A 21,979-nucleotide genomic window follows, 5' to 3' on the forward strand; every position below is an offset into this window, starting at 1 on the left:
AAAAAACCCAAATTAATAATACAGGACCTGGAGTGACCTTTCTTTTCTCTTCAATATCATCAATAGTGCTTCAGGGTTTATTTCATAGGGATTCAATCTTTAAAGGGAGGAGATCTAGCTTTGTCTCACTTCTGCTGATCTAAACTATATCATACTAAACCATACTATTACAATAGTACTATACTACCATATGTTTAAGTCTCACTTCTGATCTGTACTGTTATGGGCCAGAACTTGAAACAAGGTACTAAGTCAGTGGAATTGAAAGAGACAATAGTTATGAGCAGAAGCTCTTGGAACCAAGGGGAGAGGAAGGCCTCCAGAAAACTGGCCGAGCCCCAAGTGAAGGAGACAATAGAGGATCTGGCCTTTAACAGCTGGCTGCTCCCGAAGCCCCAGCAACCTGCTCCCAGAGAACATTACATGTTAGAGAAGAATATTACATACACATATAGTATACTACTAAACTATTACATGTTTATACAAATTGACAGTCCCCTGGGCAGCTCCTTGGGACTACACCCTGTAGAACAATGGCATATCTACACTGATGAGAGAGCGCCCTCCTTGGGAGAACAAGCGCCAGCAAGTACTCGGAGGAGGTTAAAACCGCTCACCCTCTCACGAGTCTGGGCTGTTCACCTCTGAGCACCAAAGCAGCAGATCACTGACCTCGGTGCCAGCGTGGCTAGCGTCTGTAGCAGTTACCTTTTCATTGAGGTCGCTTGTGATTTTTCCCGTCTACCCTCATAAATCTGGTGCTCTGTTTTAGGGCAAGTCTCGTATACAATCATGTTTTCCTTACGTCCCACCCTTCCAGCAGAGCTAGGAGCAGACACTGAATGGGCGTCACTAATTATGTGCTTAATAAAATCGAGCATAGATGTATACACATACGTATTCCTATAGCGCAGGCCCGTAGTTCAGCAAGCTTCCCTCTGTACTGTCCGTAGGATCGGCATAGCGTCCCCCGGCACTTCGCGCCCTTACCCCGGCTCCACCTTGCCTAACTTTGTTACCGTGATAACCCCCTGCGTACTCTGCAGTCTTGCCGGTTCTCCCAGGAAGCGCTCCCTAATTCTCCTTATCTTTCTTTCCCCCTCATGACTGACAGGCCTTCCCTCGCTTACTCTTCTCGGACCCTAGATCCTTTGGAGACACAGGCCATGTCCCGTGTAACACAGGGCTTTTCCCCACTGTGGGCCGGTTAATGCGTGGGTGCTGCGGGCAGGGCCTAGCTTAGCGTTTGCACACGTGTTTGCTGCATGTTCTAGTGATGAGTGGAAACGATAGTCAAACACAGAGACGACACCTTTCAGGACTCAGATTCCTCATCTGTATAATGGGAAGAATAATGCCTGTCCCGCCGGAGGCGGCTTCCACCTCACTTTTTGATCCAAGGCCCCGGTCTCCCCGCACTGCGCCACCTAGCGGCCCGCCCCCGCCCCGTGCCCTTTCCTTGACTCCTTGACGCGAAGTAGACTCCGATGCCCTCCGACGTCCCTTTAATGACCTCACGTTCCCTTTGGAGGTTTCGGGACAAGGAGACGGGGAAGCATAAGAAAGCGAGTGTAGCGGGGGTGGGAGGGGTGGAGGACTGCAAGGGGGAGAAAAAGGCGAGAGGGAAGAAGGGAGGGACGAGGAAGCCTTCCTTTTCCATGGCAACTGCGTGGCGTGCGTGGAGGGGCGTGACGGGACACGTCCTAGGACCCGACAGGGTAAACGCGGAAGTGCCCCCGTGCCCCCACCCACTCACCCTTTCTCCTCCCCCTTCTCCCCCTTTTCCACCCTTTCTGTCTCTCCTCCTCCTCCACCTCCCCCCTTTCCTCCTTCTCCTTCCTCTCCTCCTCTTCCTTCCTCTTTCCCCTCCCTCCCTCTCTCCCGCCCTCCCGTCCAAAGCCTACCCACAATGCCTTGCAATCTGCAACGTAGCCGGAAGATGGCGGCTGCGGTGTAGATGTGGAGACCGCGGCTACCTAGACTCCTTCAGTGACTCCTCGCTCCTCGGGCCCCGACGGCGTCGGAGGCTCCGACCCCCAGCCCCAGCCCTCAGCCAGTTCGAGCCCTTCTCCCGCCTTCGGTTTCTCCAGGTAACCCCACGACGAGCCTGAGCAGCCCCTTCCCAGGGCCTGGTCGTGGACCCCCTTCCCCCGGGTCGTCCCGAAGTCCCCGGCCTCGCTCCGGACCGGCGGGCCCGCCTCAGAGCCCCTTCTCCCTCGGTCGGGACGAACATTTTTGCGCGACCGGTTTGGTTTTCTGCAGGCCAGTACCTGCCCCTCACCCTCCATCCTCTGTCGTGTCCTGGTGTCTGGGGCATCTTTCCCTCCCCCCACATGAGGCCGATCCCTTCCTCCTTCCTGAGAACCTTTCCCACCCTTGGCGTCCCTTTCACCCCCTTCCCCATTCAGGCTCCGACTCCCTCTGCCTCGCTCTCGCGTCTTCCCGCTTCCACCCTTAATTCTCTCCCCACCCTCGCCCCTCCTCCCCCTACCACGTATACACTCCCGGCTGGTGTAGTTGGCAGTGCTAAATTCGGTGTCAGGCGAGCCCGTTCTAACATTTCGGAGCAGTCACAGAGAAGCTGCTTAAACTTGTCCCGAGCTGTGAAATGGGAGGGAAGAGTAGTACTTACCTAGCCACCTGTTTTTATCCTTGTCACTGTCATCATTGTCGGGACCTCCTCACGCTTAGGACTCCTGCCTCCCCCTTCTGGGCTTGTGCAGCGTGACCACTTCGGGGTTTTCTTCCGAGCTCTTCTCCTAGGCCGGTTTGGACACCGCGCTTCATTCCTCCCAGCCCTCGTCGTTCAGTCAGGACTGACTCTATGATCGCATTTGGCGTTTTCTTACCAGCCCCTGGAGGGGTTTGACAACTGAGGCACAGCTAGTACATAATTGTCCCAGACTGATGCTGCAGGGAGGTTGTCCTGATTTCAGGCCCGATGCACTATGTGCCCTTCCTACCTTTTACTTTAAGCATCCTCCTTACGCCCTACACGCTGGGAATCTTCTGGGTGCTGGGTTCACTGGGAACTAGAATCCGATATTACAGTGCGACAAAAAGGTGGCTTCTTTTGCTTGATGTGAACACAGAGTTTTTCATTGGTATACTTTGTCCTTTATGAGAAGATTAATATGCAATCTTAGGAATAATAGGAATATGTAATTAGATGTAGACCAAATCTCAACTTTCCTTTGTGTTTTCTTCTAGATTTTGTTTGTTGTATTTTTTTTTTTTGGTTTGGTGAAGGGTTAAATGAATCTGTCCACATACTGCTTTTCATGCTATTTTGTTTTCATACTGAAAAGCCTTTCCTTCAAAAGTTAAACATTTATTAAATTGCTCTGTGCTGAGCAATGGGGACACCGCAACACTAAAAGTCTGCCCTCTTTTACATTCTAATAAGGAAAGATAAAACACAAAAGGAAATTGAAAAGGGGGAATTGAGGAGAAAATACCTTTGGTTGGAGCTTGGAGTAGTTGCCAAGTAATTAATCACATGTTCTGTGCTGGTCTCCCAATCTTCAGTGGAGCTTTGGAAGTCATGCCTGGTCCTCTAATCTGAGAGGCCAAGAATAATGATGAGGTAGAGGACTGATGAGATCTTATAAGATGATGAGATTTTCTCAGTATTAAACTTCCTGGGTCTTGGTGGAACAATACAAAAGTTCCAGTAACTTGAGGTTGAAACAAAAATAATCTGTTTTGCACAGTCGCCCATCCCCACTCAGTGAGTCATACTAAAATTCTATTTATTATAACATCTTTGACCTTAAAACCTTAATAGTTTTATGTTGGTCCTGGTTTCTGTAACTGTCATTATCAGGTATTTATGTTCTAAATGCCTAGAAATGACATAATTCAGACTGACCTGGGACAGGTAAATTTATCTCTGGACTCAGATGTTTTTACTTTTTCTGCTTATGAACCAAAACATTTCCATGTTTTAAAAAAGTGTTTTATTTGCTTAGCACAAGTATCATAAATTTATATTCCAATGTGGATTAAAAACTAAAAATAATTTTTCCTGCTTGAAAACTTATCAAAAATTTTGGGGGAATTATCTTCCCTCATTCCTCTTCTCCTCCCTTCCTTCCCTCTTGTTCCTCTCTCCCCATCTAAACACTTGTGCTGTTGTAGAAAGCTATCGTAGAAAGAGAAGAGAACTTTTGACTGGGAGATTGGGGCTCTGCAAGTTATTGAAATCTAAGTTCCCTTCCAACTATAAAAAGTCTATGGCTAATTTTTTCCTTTGGAAACTCAATACAGTTCCATCAGGAAGGAGACTTAGTCATAAAAAAAGGAGTCATATAAAGGATCACTTTTTTCAGTTTCTTTACTAATTTTTTTTATATAGAATTTAAAATTACTAAACCTCTCATTGAGATTTCGATTTTTTTTCTTCTGTATTTTTATCCAAATTGTACCGTATTTATTTGGCTTACCTTTATTATTTTGTTGTTCTGTGCTCTCTATATAGAGTCATTGCATAAGCGATACATTAATTGAATGATACTAATTTATTTGGGCAGTATTGTTCTTTATTAAGAGACACAAATGGCCTTTGTTTTCATGGAATTGACAATACCAGTTTTAAAACTAAAAGACAGAAAATGAAGGCAGGTTTTTTTTTGGGGGGGGGATGAGGAGTTGATGGAGAAAAATCTGAACTTGAAGAATAGCTCTAGTGGTTAAAATAAATGAATGGGTATTAATACATGTTAAATGAATGCGTTCTCAAATTTGAGAGGTTTTTTGGCATAGTAAATTCATTTTTATCCTGAGTCAAAAGTTAAACAATGAGTTTAAAAGGAAAATTGGATCGCTAACATTATTTCCATTTTTAAAAGCTGTTTTAATGTAAAATTATAGTCAAAATATTTATAGGAAAGCTAATTGTTTTTAGTAATCCTTTATCAACTATTACTGGAAGATTTCTTATGAAACGCTTTTGAATTGGGCTAGGCAGATGTTGTACCCATTTGACAGATTACTAAAGGGCATTCAGATTAATTGATTTGCCCAAACTCTCATAGCTAACTTGTGGGAAAGGTATAATTAGAACTTGTTTTCTGACTCATGCTAGTTCTAGTTCTGCTAAACTATAATGAAATAATGTACTTAAAGAGAATTATTAATTTTCAAACCATTCCACAAAAAAAGTTAGATATTACTAACTCTTTAAGCTTCATATTACTTTTGGTCTCCTTGGTACTGAATTAAAAGGAAAAACCAATTGAGGTTGCATTCTTTTAAGTCTAGCAGTTCTGTAAAGAAATAAATAACTTTTCATTTTAGCATTAGTTATGTTGCTATAGCTTCCTACCTATTTATGAATTATGTTGGCAGGGCTGGTGATGAGACATCAACACTTGACCTTGCCTGTTATAATATTATCTATCATAGTTGCAGTTTATAGGGAAGAGGTAAAAAAGATGGCTCCAATGGAAGATGTCTAGAAATTCTTACATAGCAATAGCAGTGACAAGATGGGTAAATCTAGTAGGTTAGGGAGAAAAAAATGATTCTCCTTCCTCTCCCCCAAACAGTACAAATTCCATATCTATTTTTGCCAGAAAGACATAAAAAAGTGAGGAAGCTGCTATCAAGTTAGATTTCTTCATAAGAAATAGCACTTGATATATACTAAGCCTCTCTTTGTATTATTTGTGTATGTAAATATGTTATTTGTTATACTTGAATGTATCTACAGCTTTTATCAGTGTGGATGCTCCTTCCACAGTGTAATATATCTCTACACTTGTGCAGTTCTTGACACTGTCCTTTAAATACTTCATAGAGTATCAAACCTATGCACTGGAAGTCTTCTGGTTCTTTTATATTTTGTGGATATGAGCTTAGTAACTGGACTCTTCATTGTCTCCTAAACTTGTCACGTAGTTGAACCAACCTCATTTCATACAAGTCTTGGATGTCACTTCCATCAATATATTAGGAAATACCCTATTTTCCAAGGCTAAGGCCCAGAAAGCAAGTTGTGTGCCCTGAGCTGGACAGAACAACAATCTTTTGCACTCATCTCTAGATGATTTCACTCTGATAAAATCACATTATTCTATTTCTTTGACCAGCACCAGGTATTCTCTGAGTTCAGACAAGCCCTGGTATTCTAGGCATGAAGCCCTGCTATGCTTTAGACTTGTCTCATTGTTTCTGTTATCCCTCATCATTGGGTATAGCTCACTGTGTAGCCATAAGTGTAGGTACAGAGATTTCCCCACATAGCTTCGGATCTTCTTACTAAGGTTGAGGCTCTAGGCTTTTCTTGCAAGTCAGTTACCCTCACTTTGAAATTAAAACTTCTGTTTGATTCCCGATTCTCCAGTCTGTAGCCTATTCTGTTCCATTCCAGCCAGCCATAGGTTAGAGGCCAGTTCAATCCAACTGATACTTCTAATTCACAAGTTGTCCTTAGTAAAATATATAACATATTTATAGCATATATTCATCTTTTAAAAAGTATATTTTTAAAACTTAAATAAAGAGGCAATGTAATTTGGTTTAGTGGAAAGATCAGTGAACTCAAGATCATGGGACCTGAATTAAAAGGGCTTTGCCCTTACTACCTCCTTGACTTTGGACAAGTCATTTAATCCTACTTGCCTCTGAGTGTCACTTGTAAAATGATAAGGTTGACCTAGTTGGCCTTTAAGGATCCTTTATTTTATGAGGATTTTTTGGAAGGAGGGGGGGAGAGAAGTGATAATGGGGTGTCACTTTTTTATTACATGTGACAGTTTTGTGATTTTTAGAATATTTCACCTTTACTATGAGGAGCTAAGGAAGAGAGATTAATTTCTAAATTTATAAAAAGCAACAGATAGAATTAAGCTTATTGAAATTTTTCTTTTGCTTCATTTTAAAACTAGTTAATTCAAGTTTAAGGTCCACCCGGAGAAATAATCACTTGTGTGACGACTGAAAAAGATCACAATATAAGAACTATTATAGTAATTATATTACAAATTATAAATGTTAATTATAAAGAATGTGATATTTTGAAAAAATGTACAATTCCAATTGTATATAATTCTTAAATCAAAATGAAAAAATGTGTTAAAAATTAAATTCCACTTAAAATACATAGGATTCTCCTCTAGCATTCAAACTGCTGCTCTTTTTTTCACAGTTAGGGTAACAAATTCTTACTTGAATTTATTTAAGAAATGAAGTTTCCAAGGTCCCAGGCTACAGGCTACAGGTTAGTAAACTTGTATTATTATGAAGGTTATTGTCCTTCTTGGAATCAGGGAATTGAGGTCTTATCAAATTGTGATTGGCTGTTGTGCAAAGCATCTGGTTTAACCAATTCCCCCTCCCCCCCAAAGTATTTTCAATTGAGTTATCTTTTTTTTTTTAAATTAATATACATTTTCCCTTTCTTTTCCCAGAATCATGGCAAGTCCAAGAACAAGGAAGGTTCTTAAAGAAGTCAGAGCACAGGATGAAAACAATGTAAGGATTTGTGTCTCATTTGAAGTTTTAATGATCCAGTGTAGAACTGTTTCTTTTAGTGATTTTTTCATTTTCATTAGCTTAACTTCTAAAGTTAAAGCATGTAATTATGTGCATAGTAATTTAAAATGTACCTTATAAAATAGTAATCTCAGATAGTAATTGTTCATTCATTTGAGAACTTGCAACTTCAAATGAGAAGTCTGTCCTTCCTTGTCCATCATGTTTATTATATAGCATTTATTTAAGGAATATTTTAATTTGAATTCACTTTTATTTGTAAATCCTAGCATCCAAATTTCTGAGAAGGAAGATATGCTGTCTTTTCCTATATCTGTTTCTTTAGTTTTGTCTGGTACTCTAAATTCAAATTTTCATTTGGATTACTTCATGGAAACCACATTCTCTGTATTTTCCATTGACCTTTTCTTAGCCTAACTCAAGGATCTCGTTTCCATATTAAACCTGCTTTGTTTGAACTTTTTAATCAAATATCCTATTACCTTGGTGTTTTTTTGGGGTTTTTTTGAGTCATTTCTTTATCATGTTTCCCATACTTCTTTAGCTATCCTTTCCAAAATCTCTCGTCAGCTCCATCTTTCTTTTACTCAGTGGTTGTGAACAACCTTCACGTATCCTGTTATTCCTCTTTGTTCATTGCTTCATGTTTGGGAAGGCTATCATGAATTGTTTTTCATACTTTTTTTTTTTTTGAAGGTGTGTTTTGAGTGTGGTGCATTCAATCCCCAGTGGGTGAGTGTGACCTATGGGATTTGGATCTGTTTGGAATGCTCAGGGAAACATCGAGGCCTAGGAGTTCATCTCAGGTGAGATACCCATTGAGAAATTTTTAAAAACAGAGCATTGTATATACAGCATTGTTTAGGGCCAGATAAAATAAATTGAAGAAACTTTTAGACAATGGGTGTGTATTGGTTCCTAGCTTTGTGCGCTCTGTTACCATGGACAAATGGAAGGACATTGAGCTTGAGAAGATGAAGGTTGGGGGAAATGCCAGATTTCGAGAATTCCTAGAATCCCAAGAAGATTATGATCCTTGTTGGTCAATGCAGGAGAAATACAACAGCAAAGCTGCGGCTCTTTTTAGGGACAAGGTAAGCTTAAGTGTCAACTTTCTGTTTGGGTAGAGGAGTATAAACTCTAATGTAGTCTTTTTAGGAAGTGATCCTTGTGCTTTCTTTAGTAGTTATGCTGTAAGCATTTTGCAAATTAAACATGTTTGAAGGAAAATGGAATTAATTTCTGGCAAAGCGTTCAGAGGCTAATAGCAAGGCACTGTAAATTACTGAAGATGTGGCCATTGTTAGGTCAAAGTTTTCCCTAGTCATAAGGCTATCTAATGGTGCTAAAGATTAATGATTGTTGATTTTGATAATAGGTAAACAAATAACCTTTGATAAACAGAGTGACAGAAGCTGTACTTTCTTCCCTAACTCTATTGCAGGGGAGGAATTTTATATAGTAATTGAACACAAAAGGTTCATATACATCTTGAGAAAAATAATCTTTTCAAGGGAGTGAAGCACATTGCAAGACAGGATAGATAAGTAGATTCTCAAGGCTTTATATACAGAATGAAAGTGCATAAGTTGAGCTCTCTGAAATTGCTTTCAACTACAATCAAAACTGAGACTAATTTAAAGTATGAAAAATGTACATTAAAAGCGTAATTTAGGATACAATTAGACATTAATTACCTCCATATGAGGAAGTTGGCTACATGAGGTAGTTTTGTTTTTGCTTTGTTTTTTTTTGGGGGGGGAATCTAGGGTTTGACTTGGAGTGCTATGAATTTCTATAGGTATTCCTTCAACAAGACAAGTAAACTAAAAATCCATGATCTCTAAAATTCTTTTTTGACTTCATATTCTCTTATTCTGTCATTTACTTCTCTCTAGGTAGCTACATTAGCTGAAGGAAAAGAATGGTCACTTGAAACATCATCTGCTCAAAACTGGACTCCACCTCAACCTAAAATGGCTCTATCCTCAGCTCATCGGTAAACTTAATGTAGACTCATTCATTTGTAGTACTGGAATTATGCTGTAGGTCTTCTTTTCTCCTTCTGATTTTAGTTCCAGTATAGAATTCTATTGATATTACTTAAATTTTAGTGTTTGAAGTGTTTCTATTTAAAGGTTTTCTGAAGAACTACTTTAAAAAAATTTCTGACTCCTCCTTTCTCCTTGTTCCCTTCATTTTCCAGCTAATTGCCATTACTTAACCTTGCTACATATCTAGTGATCCTAATAGCAATTTCTGTTTGATTTGCCTAGCATTGGGAAAAGTCACTTTACTTGCTTTGATCTTTTCCTCAAACTTTATTTCAAACAAGAAATTTAAGTTATCATGGCTTTACCCTTCAGAGCAAATCATAACAGGCATGATTCAAAGCCACAACCATTACATTGACTAGCATTCCAATCTCACTAGGTGGGCCTGTTTTTTCCTCTGTTATGTTCTCTATACCTTCATTTAAGTGCTGCTATGATATGACATTATGGTATGGAGGTTTCCCTGACTTGCTAAAGTGGAGCATAAAATCTGACAGGCTCTTCACAGTTATAGAGCTTTGAGTACAATCTGTGTTTCTTGTCCAAAGGGCTGCTCAACTTAGTGGAGGCTCAGCACCAGAAGTTTGGCTACTAAGCATTGAACTTTTCCATCATAATCTTTCATGGAGATCATTTGCTAAGGCTTTGAGAAGTTCTCTGGGGAAGTGAAGGGTGTATCCCCCTAGCATTATCACAGATCCTTGAAGTATTGAAAGAAAATTGTTTTCTACCAGAATTTGTTTCATTAACCTTTAGTCCTTGATTTTCAGTGCTTCTGGCCAGTCCCAGAATACAACTGCCTCTTCAGACAAAGCTTTTGAAGACTGGTTAAATGATGATATCAACTCATATCAAGGGTAAGGCCTCATGAATGATAAATTAGCTTATCTAATCTAATTTCCTTTCATAATAAATGATGAAGAGAAAAAAAAGTTATCCTTTGTATCCTACTAGAGAAGCATTGTTCTTCATTTGACACCTAATGGCAAAAGATTGAGTATCAGTTTCTTTGGTGGTGGTGGTGGTGGCATATAGGTCAGGGTCCAGTGATTGAAAAATGTTCACCATTTTGTTTCCAATAAAAAAATAGTTCTTTCAGCACTACCTGATTCGCTCTCTCTCTTTTATAAGAGACATGTAATTGTGTGATAGACTTGAGGTAATGCTATTTGCCTCTTCTAGAAAAAAATTGTTCAATTAATTTGTTTATGTTTAATGTTTTAGAGGCCAAGAGAATCGCTATGTTGGGTTTGGTAACACAGTACCCCCTCAGAAAAAAGATGATGACTTCCTCAATAATGCCATGTCATCACTGTATTCGGTAAGGAAATTCTCCTAGAGCTCTTGTTCAGACCTTTTTTAGTTCTTTCCCTGTGTAGAATAAAATAAAGGAGTTTAAGAAACAATAATCTTAAGGTAGAAAAGGTCTGTTCAGTGCTGTACTTGTCAATCAAAAGTCATTGTACCAGGAGTAGTTCTTTACCTGTGATATTTAGATCCATTTATCCTTACTATCAAAAGAAAACTTAAAATATATAGTTAAAAAAAAATAGAATTTGTTTGGTTAGCACTTCAGCACATTGCTTTAAAAAAATTAATATTTACATGATGCCTTTTTTTCTAAAAGTACACAAAGTACCTCCAAAATGAAAATGATGACTTTTTTTGCTATGACTACATTGAGAAGATATAATGAAAGTCTGAAGACCTCACAGAAGACTATGCTTGAGTTATAAGACTGAAATCTGACTGCACTGGTGTTCTGGTATTGACATGTTTACTGACTGTAGAAGAGATAGAAATTTCATTTCAGCTTGGCGGCTCTTTGCTTTCCACAGCTCACCATATTAGTATGACTTAACTGACTGGTTCAGAACTCAGTTGACCCACCAGTGTCTTTAGTAGTAGAGATTGCGGTACATACAAGTGTGTACTATCATACTTTATTCTGCACACTATTTTGTTAAAGAAGACTTTTTTTTAGTTACATGTCATACTGTTGACTCTACACAAAAAAATCTGAGCATTTTGTTTCACCGTGACATTTCTAAACACTCAACCAATATAAGTGTTACATTCCTCCAAAATAGTTAAGCAAAAGTACCAATAATATAGTTTAATTGGGAAAGTAGTACCTTACACTGTTTTCCTCTTAGTAGAAAGTAAAGAAATATGCTTTCGCTTTGATTTTTATGGTATCAAAATTATGTATTATATTTAACCTGAATTTTAATACTCTTGACTATAAAATAAGAATAATAAAATATGTGGGTCTTTTTTGCACATCGAGTTTTTTCTAATTATGTATTCTTTATTCTATTCTTGTGTTGATTTTTTTTTAAGGTACCCAAGTGTAGGACTTCAGGTTAATCTTAATAGATTAAGATTGTCTTAGGTTCAACTCATTATGTTAATTTATCAAGAGCTTTCTTAATATTGATAAGCAGGTATTGTCAGTGATCTGTTGGCTTAGTATTCTGACATCTATTGCACAACTAAAGCTCTTTACATAGACTAATAAGACAGATTTTATAAGCACTTGTTATATCACCTAATTTGTCAGGATGTGCATATTTTATAAAATAGAGGAGCATTATCTCCATTGTTCATGTCTGAGATAGAAAATTTTATAAAATTGTTCAAAGGTGTCTATTTCCTTGTTGTGTCTTTTCACATTAGATTCTGTTAACATAGTTGTGGATAACTTCATTGAGAGATTTTTGAAGTTGACCAGTGTCAGAATCTATTTTTTCTACTTCTTATAAGCTTTCTCTAAGCCAGATATTTATTATTTTTTTTAAGTCTAAAACTTGGTTTATCCCAATTCTGTTAAAAATTACATTTATTTCTTAGAGCTTTCTAATCTTGGCCTTAAACCAATGAATCAGGTACAGTGATCATTGTAATCATTTAATGAACAGATTTTTGGGTGCCTACTATGTGCAAAATAACATCAATTCATGTACCAAGGCATGTAAAGGTCTTCAAGATTCATCTCCTTCTCAGGAATCTTGAATTCAATTCAACTTTTTACAGAGAACTCACTAACAAAATAGAATGTAGTAAATCACAAATGATTGACTTAGTAAGTTTTATAGGATTTCAAGAGGAGGGAAAGTTCTGCTAAAATTTTGGGTTCTCATTTTGAAACTGAAAATAAAAGCAAATGCTAAAAAATATTATCCAATATAGCCAAGGAAGTAATCAGGGTTTATCATGTTAGGGTATATAATTGAACAACGTAATGCAATGCTAATCTTACAGTTCTGTGTAGTTGCTTTTACAATTAGAAAAATAGGAGTAACAGTTGATTCTTAATGTATTTGACTAATTATATAGAAATTTTCTTTCAGGGCTGGAGCAGTTTTACAACTGGAGCTAGCAAGTTTGCTTCTGCAGCTAAAGAAGGGGTAAGTAAGTAACCACCAAACTATTTTAACACTAGTTTATATAGAATTCACTGAGTGCCTCCTTTTAAAACAAGAGTGAAAAGATTAGCTTGAGCCAGTGTCCTTATATGACATTGTGAGGTTTAGTTTTTTTTTTTAGTTAAATTACAAATATTCTAAACTTTTACCAAATGAAAGTTGTATTTCCTGCAGTGACGAGAACAAAAACATTCATGACTGTCATTATACAAGTAGAAAATATTGAATTTACAATTTAGTTCTCAAAGTTTGACTTGTACATTAGCTCTAGCTTTCTCTGTGGATTAAAAACTAAAATTAAAATATAATGTGCAAAACACTTTTCTCACAATCTGGTTTGTATGTTAGGTAAGTATGAAAATTAACACAGTTTGTGAAATAACTAATTTTCTCAGGATATCTTATCAGATTACATTGGGGATTCCTTTTGGATGTAGGATGGACTAGTTGGCTGTGAAGGTCCCTTTCAAATCTTAGATTCTGTGATATTATGATCATAGGTTTATACTTGAAAGGAATTTTTGAGGTCTTTTATTCCAGCCCAGATAGGCAGCCAGGTAGCTCAGTAGGTGAAGTGCTAGACTTAGAGTCAGGAAGACTGAGGTCAAATCCTGTCTTAGCTAGCTATATAAGTCATTTAACTTGTATGCTTTAGTTTCTTCAACTGTAAAATGTAGAGGTAAGGGCTGACCTGGCACATAGTAGGTACTTTTTACATTCTTATTCTCTTTCTCTTCCAAACCTCTTCATTTTACAAAAACTAAATAAAACTAAGTCCCCCCCAAAATAAATGAGTTTCCCAAGGTCACACAGATAGTAAATGGCATGTGACTGGCATAGCTTCAATCTAATTTATTACTTGTATAAATGAAACATAATAATATTCACATACTTAAGACTTTCAGAATATTTTCTTTTAAAAAGATTGTAGGTATGAAACAGTAATCTAAACTACAGACATATAGAACCTGAAATTGTGGAATTTTGTTATTGTAGTATAATCCCTAGAAAGTATTAAAAGAATGACACAAGCCTGAAAGGTTGTTTTGGTTGGTTGAAAAACAAATAGAATTAAAAATATGACTGTACTCATTTTAATTTTAATTCTTTTACCCTATTCCTTATAAAAAAGTAAATAATATTACTGTTTGTTTTGGTATAAATGTGGAAGTTGGTGGAGTTGAATCTTAAAACCATTGAAAGGGACTCAAAAAATCTTTTGTAAACTGTACTGAAGTAGGAATTGTCTCTAAAATTTTTCAGCAAGTGGTCTGTCCAGCTTCTGCCTGCCTGCCAAAACAGCCCATTATACTAATGGATAGTTCTCATTTTATAGCAATCTAAAATCTACATTTTCTTCCCATTTTTCTATTTTTGCCCTTTGAGGCCAAACAAAATAATTCTAATTCCTCTTCTATATGATAACTCTAGAAATACTTGAAGTCAAATATATCTCTTAAGTCTTACTTCTCTATTTTAAATATCCTTTCTTGGACATTTCCTTATGTTCCATGATTCCAGTCCTCTCATCATCCTGGAGGTCACTTTCCTCTGGAGGCATTTGAGTTTGTCAATATCCTTTTTATAATGTGGTCAGCAGAATTGGGCACAGTACTATAGCAATATTCTGACTAAGATAAATGTTTACTAGTTGATTGTTTATAATTCTTTGACACCTGAAAAAGAAATCCCTCAACACTTATTTAGATAGTCTGTTAAAACAAATTTCTATATATAATACATGTATGTCTGCATTTTAAGCTCATTATCCTCTATCAGGAGATTCATGATGTTGAATTCATGATGAGAATTCATTATTTTGGTATGTTGATCAATGTTGTAAAGTTTTCTCTATATTACTGTTAGCATTTTAGAGATTGTTGTAGATAGTGTAACATCATTTGCCTCACTTTCTCCTCCTTATTTTGGATAGTTCCTGATGCATTAGGAAATCCTGACCTAAGCCAAGATCTTTCCCAGGTGTAAGTTTGTCTGAGGTAAAAACCCATTCAGTGGTTAAAGGTTAGGTAGGAATTGAGGCAACTGATGGCTTAGTTTGACCTTCCAAAAGATTCAGTCTGGGAAGGGAAGACCTCAAGGTTTCTGGCTAGAATAGAAACAATTGCAATTTGCATTCACTCTGAGCCATCAAACCCAAATAGTGAGCAAATGAGACTTGAGACTTGGCAGAGACCTGCTAGAAGGCCAATGAGCCCTAGAGCCAATGAGTAATTGGGTTTAAAGACTACTAGTCCATGCTATCGGGAAACTCACAATCTAATTGTATAAATTCAATCTGGTTATAATGTATAATCTTTTAAATATGTTATTGTGGTCTCCTTATTAATATTTTATTTAAAATGTTTGCATCAGTAAGGGTACATTCAGTGGTCTATATTTTCTTTCTCTACCTTGTCTCCCTAGTTTGGGTGTCAAGACCATATTTATATCATAGAAAGAGTTTGGAAGGATGCTTTCTTATTAATGCAAAGAGTTTGTAGTATTGGAATTAATTGGTCTATGAATGAAATTACATGTGAATCCATCTGGTATTAGAGCATTTTTCTTTAACTTAGTTATAATTTTCTAAGGTGAATTTTGTTATGCCTCTTCATTTAGGGTATATGGCAATTTTTGAAACAAATCAAAGCAGTTATCAGATTATTATACAAATTGATCTGAAATGTCCCTTTCAGGATGAACAGCTAAAGTTTCATTTATTATCAGGGATGATTATGCCAGCTCTGTTTATCTTTTGTCAGTTAGTCTTCTTGACCTCTCAACTACATTTGACCCTGTTTACTACTCTTGTTTCTTAATTTTTGTGATACTATTCTTTCTTGGTTTTCCACCTACTAATCTGCTCCTTATTTTTTTAAAAAATATTTAATAGTTTTTATTTACCAGATATATGCATGGATAATTTTATAACATTGACAATTGCCAAACCTTTTGTTCTAATTTTTCTCCTCCTTTCCCCCCCGACCCCAGATGTCAGGTTGACCAATACATGTTCAATATGTTAAAGTATAAATTAAATACAATATATGTATACATGACTAAACAGTTGTTTTGCTGTCCAAAAAGAATTAGACTTTGAAATAGTGTACAATTAGCCTGTGAAGGAAATCAAAATGCACGCAGACAGAATTAGAGGTATTGGGAATTCTTTATAGTGGTTCATAGTCATCTCCCAGAGTTCTTTTGCTGGGTGTAGCTGGTTCAATTCATTACTGCTCTACTGAAACTGATCTAGTTCATCTCATTGTTGAAAATGGCCACATCCATCAAAATTGATTATCATATAGTATTGTTGTTGAAGTATATAATGATTTCCTGGTCCTGCTCATTTCACTCAGCATCAGTTCATGTAAGTCTCTCCAGGCCTTTCTGAAATCATCCTGTTGGTCATTTCTTACAGAACAATAATATTCCATAATATTCATATATCACAATTTATTCAGCCATTCTCCAGTTGATGGGCTCCACATAGTTTCCAGTTTCTGGCCACTACAAAGAGGGCTGCCACAAACATTCTTGCACATACAGGTCCCTTTCCCTTCTTTAAGATCTCTTTGGGATATAAGCCCAGTAGTAATGCTGCTGGGTCAATAATCTTCTCCTCCTTACTCTTTGTTAGTTCATTTTCCATATCATTCCCCTTAATTTATTGGTAATCTTTTTAGCTTTGTTGTGTGTGTGTGTTCACAAAAGATACATACACACTTTCCATCTCTCTTCCCTATTCTGTTGGTAACCTCATAATTCTAATTCTTTATGCATATGATTGTCAGATCTTCAGATCCAGCTACAGTCTATCCCTCTGCCCTGTAGTACCGTTAAACATTACAAACTGATTTTTCCCAGAAACATTTCAGTTCTACACATTCAAAACATAACTCATTCCCTAAACCCATCTTTCTCAGATATTACCATTCTTCCAGTCTCCTAAGTTTGGCAATTTTCTTGACTTCTCATTCTCCCTCACCATACATATATAGTTATTTGCTAAATCTTGCCATTTCTATCTCCACAACTTTTCTGATATTGATTCCTCTTTGTTTACTCAGCTCTGATATTAATTTAGGCTCTTATCATCTCTTACCTATCTTTCAGTATACTCTTAATTAGTCTACCTGCCTCATCATTTTTTTACTCCAAACATGCTTCACACAGTTACCAAAATAATTTTTCTTAATATAGATCAAATCATGTCATCTCCTTAGTAAATTTCTTCAGTTTCTTATTGCTTGTAGAATAAAATTCAAACTTCACCGTTTAACTATTGAAATTTGAACCTGTCATGAGATGATTCAAATCAATTCCAATTGTTCAATGATGAAGAGAGCCATCTATACCCAAAGAGAGGATCATGGGAACTAAGTGTGGATCATAACATAGTAGTTGTTTCTTTCCGTTGTTGTTTGCTTGTATTTTGTTTTCTTTCCCAGTTTTTTTCCCCTTGATCCAATTTTGTGAAGCAAGATAACTGTATAAATGTGTGCGTGTGTGTGTGTGTGTGTATATATATATATAATTTAATATTTTAACATGTATTGGACTACCTGCCATCTAGTGGAGGGGATGGGGGGGAAAAAGGGGATAATTTGAAATAGAAAGCTTTGCAAGGGTCAGTGTTGAAAAATTATCCATGCATATGTTTTGTAAATAAAAAGCTTTAATTAAAAGAAATTTTTAAAAAAGAAAGAAATTTGAACCTGTCATTGGAAATGATAGTACATTAGCTCTGCTATTATTTTGTATCCAGAAATCATGTGTGCAATGCCTGGAACATAGGTACTTAATAAATATTTGTTGTTTGATTAATTGATGAGGTAGTTTCATTAATGCAAGGGGATTTCCATATTTCACTCTTTCATCTGATGAAGTGTGGGTATCAAGACCATATTTATATCATAGAAAGAGTTTGGAAGGATGCTTTCTTATTAATCCACTCTTCACAGGTGGGATATTGTCAGGGGCTAAGTTTGGTACTGAGACAGTGTCATTTATTATTCTGGCTATCCAACAATAGAAATAAAAAACTTCTGAAAATAGAATGCCTTGTTTCTTCAACCTCTATCAGTAGCTAGATGTTGTTATATCTGTCCTATAAGGGAAAGATAACAATTTTGGTTTCTTAAGTGTTTCCATTAACACCTAAATGAGTTTTCTACACATAAATCCTCAGCATATATACCTTGACTAATTCCTGAATCAAATGTGTATCACTGAAGTAGTAATTTCCTATTAAATTTTTATTGTTAAATTTGAGTTTTCCTATGGCCTATGTTCAGAAAGCAGTTGTAGGAAGGTGAAGTCAGAATGACTTGGAGCAATACTTCTGAAATTAATTTGACTCCAGAATAATTTTGGTAATTAATAGAATATAAGTTTTTCTAGGGGAACTTGATATACAGAATATTTACAGGATGAAATGGCATCTGAAAAAATAAGGCAACAAAAATGAAAGTTTTATCAATTTCATACTGAAAAAAATGCCAAATACATTTTGCTAAGTAATTGCATATTTTAATGGGATTTTTTTTTTTTTTTTTTTTTTTTGGTAAAAATTTTCTGTGTGTTGAATCTTCTCTTGGAACTCTTTTCATGTTATACAGAATGTTTTATAGTCTAATACATGGGGAATGCTGATTTAGAGATACCCAGAATGAGGCTACTGTTGGAGTTGCAGATCTTAATTTTAGTTTGTGACACTATTTTAAAACTGAAATTTTAATAGCTAAAATTTAAAATGGAAATTTTTTATATATGTGTTGCTTGAATGATGAAAAATCTTTTTTTTTTTTTTTAAACAGGCTACAAAATTTGGATCCCAAGCAAGTCAGAAGGTACTGAAATGCTAGCTTTTGCATCTTGATTATGTTATTTGTATAATTTTCTGGTGCTTTTCTAAATTTTTTTTAAAAGTAAAAGTCAGAGGATTAAAATTAAAAGTCAAACTACATCATTATTTATAATAGCTGTTGCCATTCTCTTTTTAGACATGGTTTGTTCACAACTATACCAGTCCTACTTCAGAGTTTAGTTTAATAAATCTTACTTTGTATCATTCCTAATCACATTGTATCATTCCCAATAATAAGTAATTAAACCTCCCTTTTGCTCTTCAACAAATGCATAATTGATGGATTAGAAAAGTGAATAATTAATAAGCCTCATGTTGACAAGTGATTGAAAAAAATTATCTTAAAAGGTAAATCTTTGTAATCATTTGAAAATCTTTTAAAAAATACAAAACGCATCATAGTTTTACAAGGATTTAGAATATTAGAAGTCTTGCTTTTTAAATATTCTTCTATAATTTTATGACATCCTATGAGCAAGTATGTTAAAAGACTGCATGTGCTAGGGCATTGCATGAACTAAATTAACCTCACATGGAGCAAAATGGAAGAATTTTAAGACTATTATGGAATTAAATTCAACTTCATCTGTAAAAATGCAACAGTGCGCTCTTGTAGTTTAGTTAAAACACCATGAGTTGTCAAACAAATTATGTTTGATTTTGATTAAATGCTGCACATTTGAAAATTCAGACACAAAGTCAAGCTCAAGTTATGCTTGAGTTTTTCTTAGTGTTTCTTAGAATAAAAGTGCTTCTTTTTTGTAATGAAAGAAGGTTTTAAGAGAGAGATTTAGGTTCATGGATTTTTAATCTCACTTCTATTCCATTAATTTTCATCAAGTAATCTCAATTTTTTTTCATTTTTCATCCTTTTTCCTTCTCTCTAAATTGAAGGATTTGGTTAAGATAATTTGCATTTATCACCAGTTTTATTTTTTCCTTTAAAATTTCAGAACAGACCATCAGAAATGATAAAATTCTGTACTGTTGTATACCTGTGTGGCAGATATGGGACCCAAAATTTAGTCATATATTTTGCCTCTTAGTTTAAATGAGGTAAATACTATCTGTATAGATCATAGGTCCCCTCCCTGCCTTATAATTATGAAAATATGACACAAGTTAAGAGTTCTCATTTACAAAACACATTTTGTAAAGTGTTCTTTTCACAAGAATGTGCAGATGAACTTAATTAACCATAAATAGAAGTGTATTTAGTTTCAATAGCCATATTTATCTGCCAGTAAAAATAAATCTATCACAGTTTCATGTCCTTTGAAGAAAGTTCATTTTGTCAATAGATGGTGTAAATAGAAAAGAATTTTACCATTTAAGTTAGGCTAACCTGCTTTTAAAGTGCTTCCAGTTTTTGCTAAATGCTGCTTCTACTTTCCTTGCTCTTTTTCTCTTTTTCTTCACTGCCCCCTTTCTTGGGTCAAGTTTTGGGGCTACAAGCAGCAACCAGAGCCGGTAAAGCCCTCACATACATTCCTGTGCATGGGTCCTTACCACTATTTGTGTTGAGCATATGCTTATTGCTGTTGGGTTGTGGGCTGCTCTTCATTAACTTTTTTGCAATTTTCATTCATTGTCTTTGTGTGCTTCACCTTGTATGTTTCAGCCTAAATTAAATCAATTTGTACTATCATGCTGCTTGTACAAGTCACCTACTCTCATGAGTGCTTAGTAAATAGGAATTTGTAGCAGTGGTAGCTGTGGGATCTGTGGAGTGAAAGCTCATGCGAAACTATGCCAGTGAGTCGTACTTTTACATGGGATATTTGTGTATTATGTCTATTCTCACAAATACTTAGATGAGCTATTCTAAACTAGCTAGACTCAGTTTTTTTAGGGAGTAGCCTCTGGAAGGCCTTTTTGAAACTTACTTTATTGAGTTATATTTTAAATAAATAGTTTGATTATCTTTGTGCTTAGATATAGAATCAGAAGATTTGGATAACATCTGAATAAAATATTTTTTATGCAAATATTTTCTAAGAGGCCTTTCTATAATAATTGACATTCCTGGGTACTATCATTTAGTAGTTCTGTCTTTTGCAGTAGTAGGTCTGGTGAGCATCTCTTCTCTTCTTCAGTGGTTTCTCAGTGTCTACTAAAAGATGACTCATTTTGTTTCCTCGTCATTGCTAGTGCTGTTTAATTTTCAAAATTAGGCCATTTTAAATCTTTGTTCTGAACTCCAATTTAAGGGCTTTAGCAGCACTTCAGTTGAGAACAAAAGTTAAGGCCAGATGGAAAATTCAAATACTGGAGTTGTTGCTTTAAGTAAGCACGAATGAGACTATATGGTACTTAAGACTTAGTGTTTGCTCCCTGGGACATTTTTATCTCTTTTGTTTCCATTTCCCCTAAATCAATCGTATTAAAGCGATAGCATTATTTTTTTGGGATATACAATTTATGTGGCCCTTGATTTTCTTCCTCAATGAAAGGCACAAAGTAGAAGGTATAAAAATTTATTTCTTTCCACGATACATTCACATTCTTACAGAAAAAATGTATATGTTATAAAGCATTATTGATATCTTGGTACGGTTTCTGTTATTGACTAGTAACAAGGAATTTGAAATTATTATGCTCTTACCTGAAGTCATACTTAAGTGTTAAAGAAACAGCATATTTCCTGGATGAAAAACAAGATCTGTGGCTTATGAGAATCAGGATAATTGACAGGAAAGGTTAGAAGTAGAATATAGTTCAGAATAAAAAGATTGCCATAAATTTTATGGGTGGGAATGATAAATTTTGTCTGTGTAAATCTTTGTGTATCTGTGCATGTGTTGATTTCTTTAGCTTGAATGGTTAAACAGAGACTACTTTTTGGAATGGGTAGAGTAGAGGTTATGCTTGCTTCTTAGCTAATCCTTATGTACCTTGTTTAAGCTTTTGGGAGCAACAGAATTAATTGAGGTTTTTATCTTACAACATTTTTTCAGAGTATTATGGCATACTCATAGCTGCTTAGCTACCCATCCATTGTTTTTGTAAATGCTGTGCTTGAGTCTTTTCTGTGTTGTTGGTGATTCCTGCATACCAGCTCCTGAAGGCAGTGAATGTTGGCTGTATTTATGTAAAGGAAAATATAACTGACTTCTTTTTATTTGTTTGCT

General features: G+C 36.0%; 1 protein-coding gene across 6 annotated transcripts in view; it reads left to right on the top strand.

Moving 5' to 3' along the window:
• The first annotated feature begins 1,685 nt into the window (after nt 1–1,685).
• Nucleotides 1,686–21,979, top strand: part of ARFGAP1 (ARF GTPase activating protein 1) — a 30,430-nt gene continuing 10,136 nt past the window's right edge. For 3 of the 6 annotated variants that reach the window (XM_074288821.1, XM_074288822.1, XM_074288824.1), the window contains exons 1-10: nt 1,694–2,090; nt 7,413–7,476; nt 8,194–8,303; nt 8,420–8,591; nt 9,396–9,496; nt 10,322–10,408; nt 10,776–10,872; nt 12,905–12,961; nt 18,799–18,831; nt 20,289–20,318. In XM_074288821.1, coding sequence (XP_074144922.1) covers nt 7,417–7,476; nt 8,194–8,303; nt 8,420–8,591; nt 9,396–9,496; nt 10,322–10,408; nt 10,776–10,872; nt 12,905–12,961; nt 18,799–18,831; nt 20,289–20,318 — 747 coding nt within the window. In that variant the 5' untranslated portion in view covers nt 1,694–2,090; nt 7,413–7,416. Of the gene's footprint in view, nt 2,091–7,412; nt 7,477–8,193; nt 8,304–8,419; nt 8,592–9,395; nt 9,497–10,321; nt 10,409–10,775; nt 10,873–12,904; nt 12,962–18,798; nt 18,832–20,288; nt 20,319–21,979 lie in introns of all 6 variants that reach the window. The other 3 variants (XM_074288823.1, XM_074288826.1, XM_074288825.1) reach the window with 2 other exon arrangements.

Source organism: Sminthopsis crassicaudata, chromosome 2 (assembly GCF_048593235.1).
Source record: "Sminthopsis crassicaudata isolate SCR6 chromosome 2, ASM4859323v1, whole genome shotgun sequence".
Taxonomy (NCBI): domain Eukaryota; kingdom Metazoa; phylum Chordata; class Mammalia; order Dasyuromorphia; family Dasyuridae; genus Sminthopsis; species Sminthopsis crassicaudata.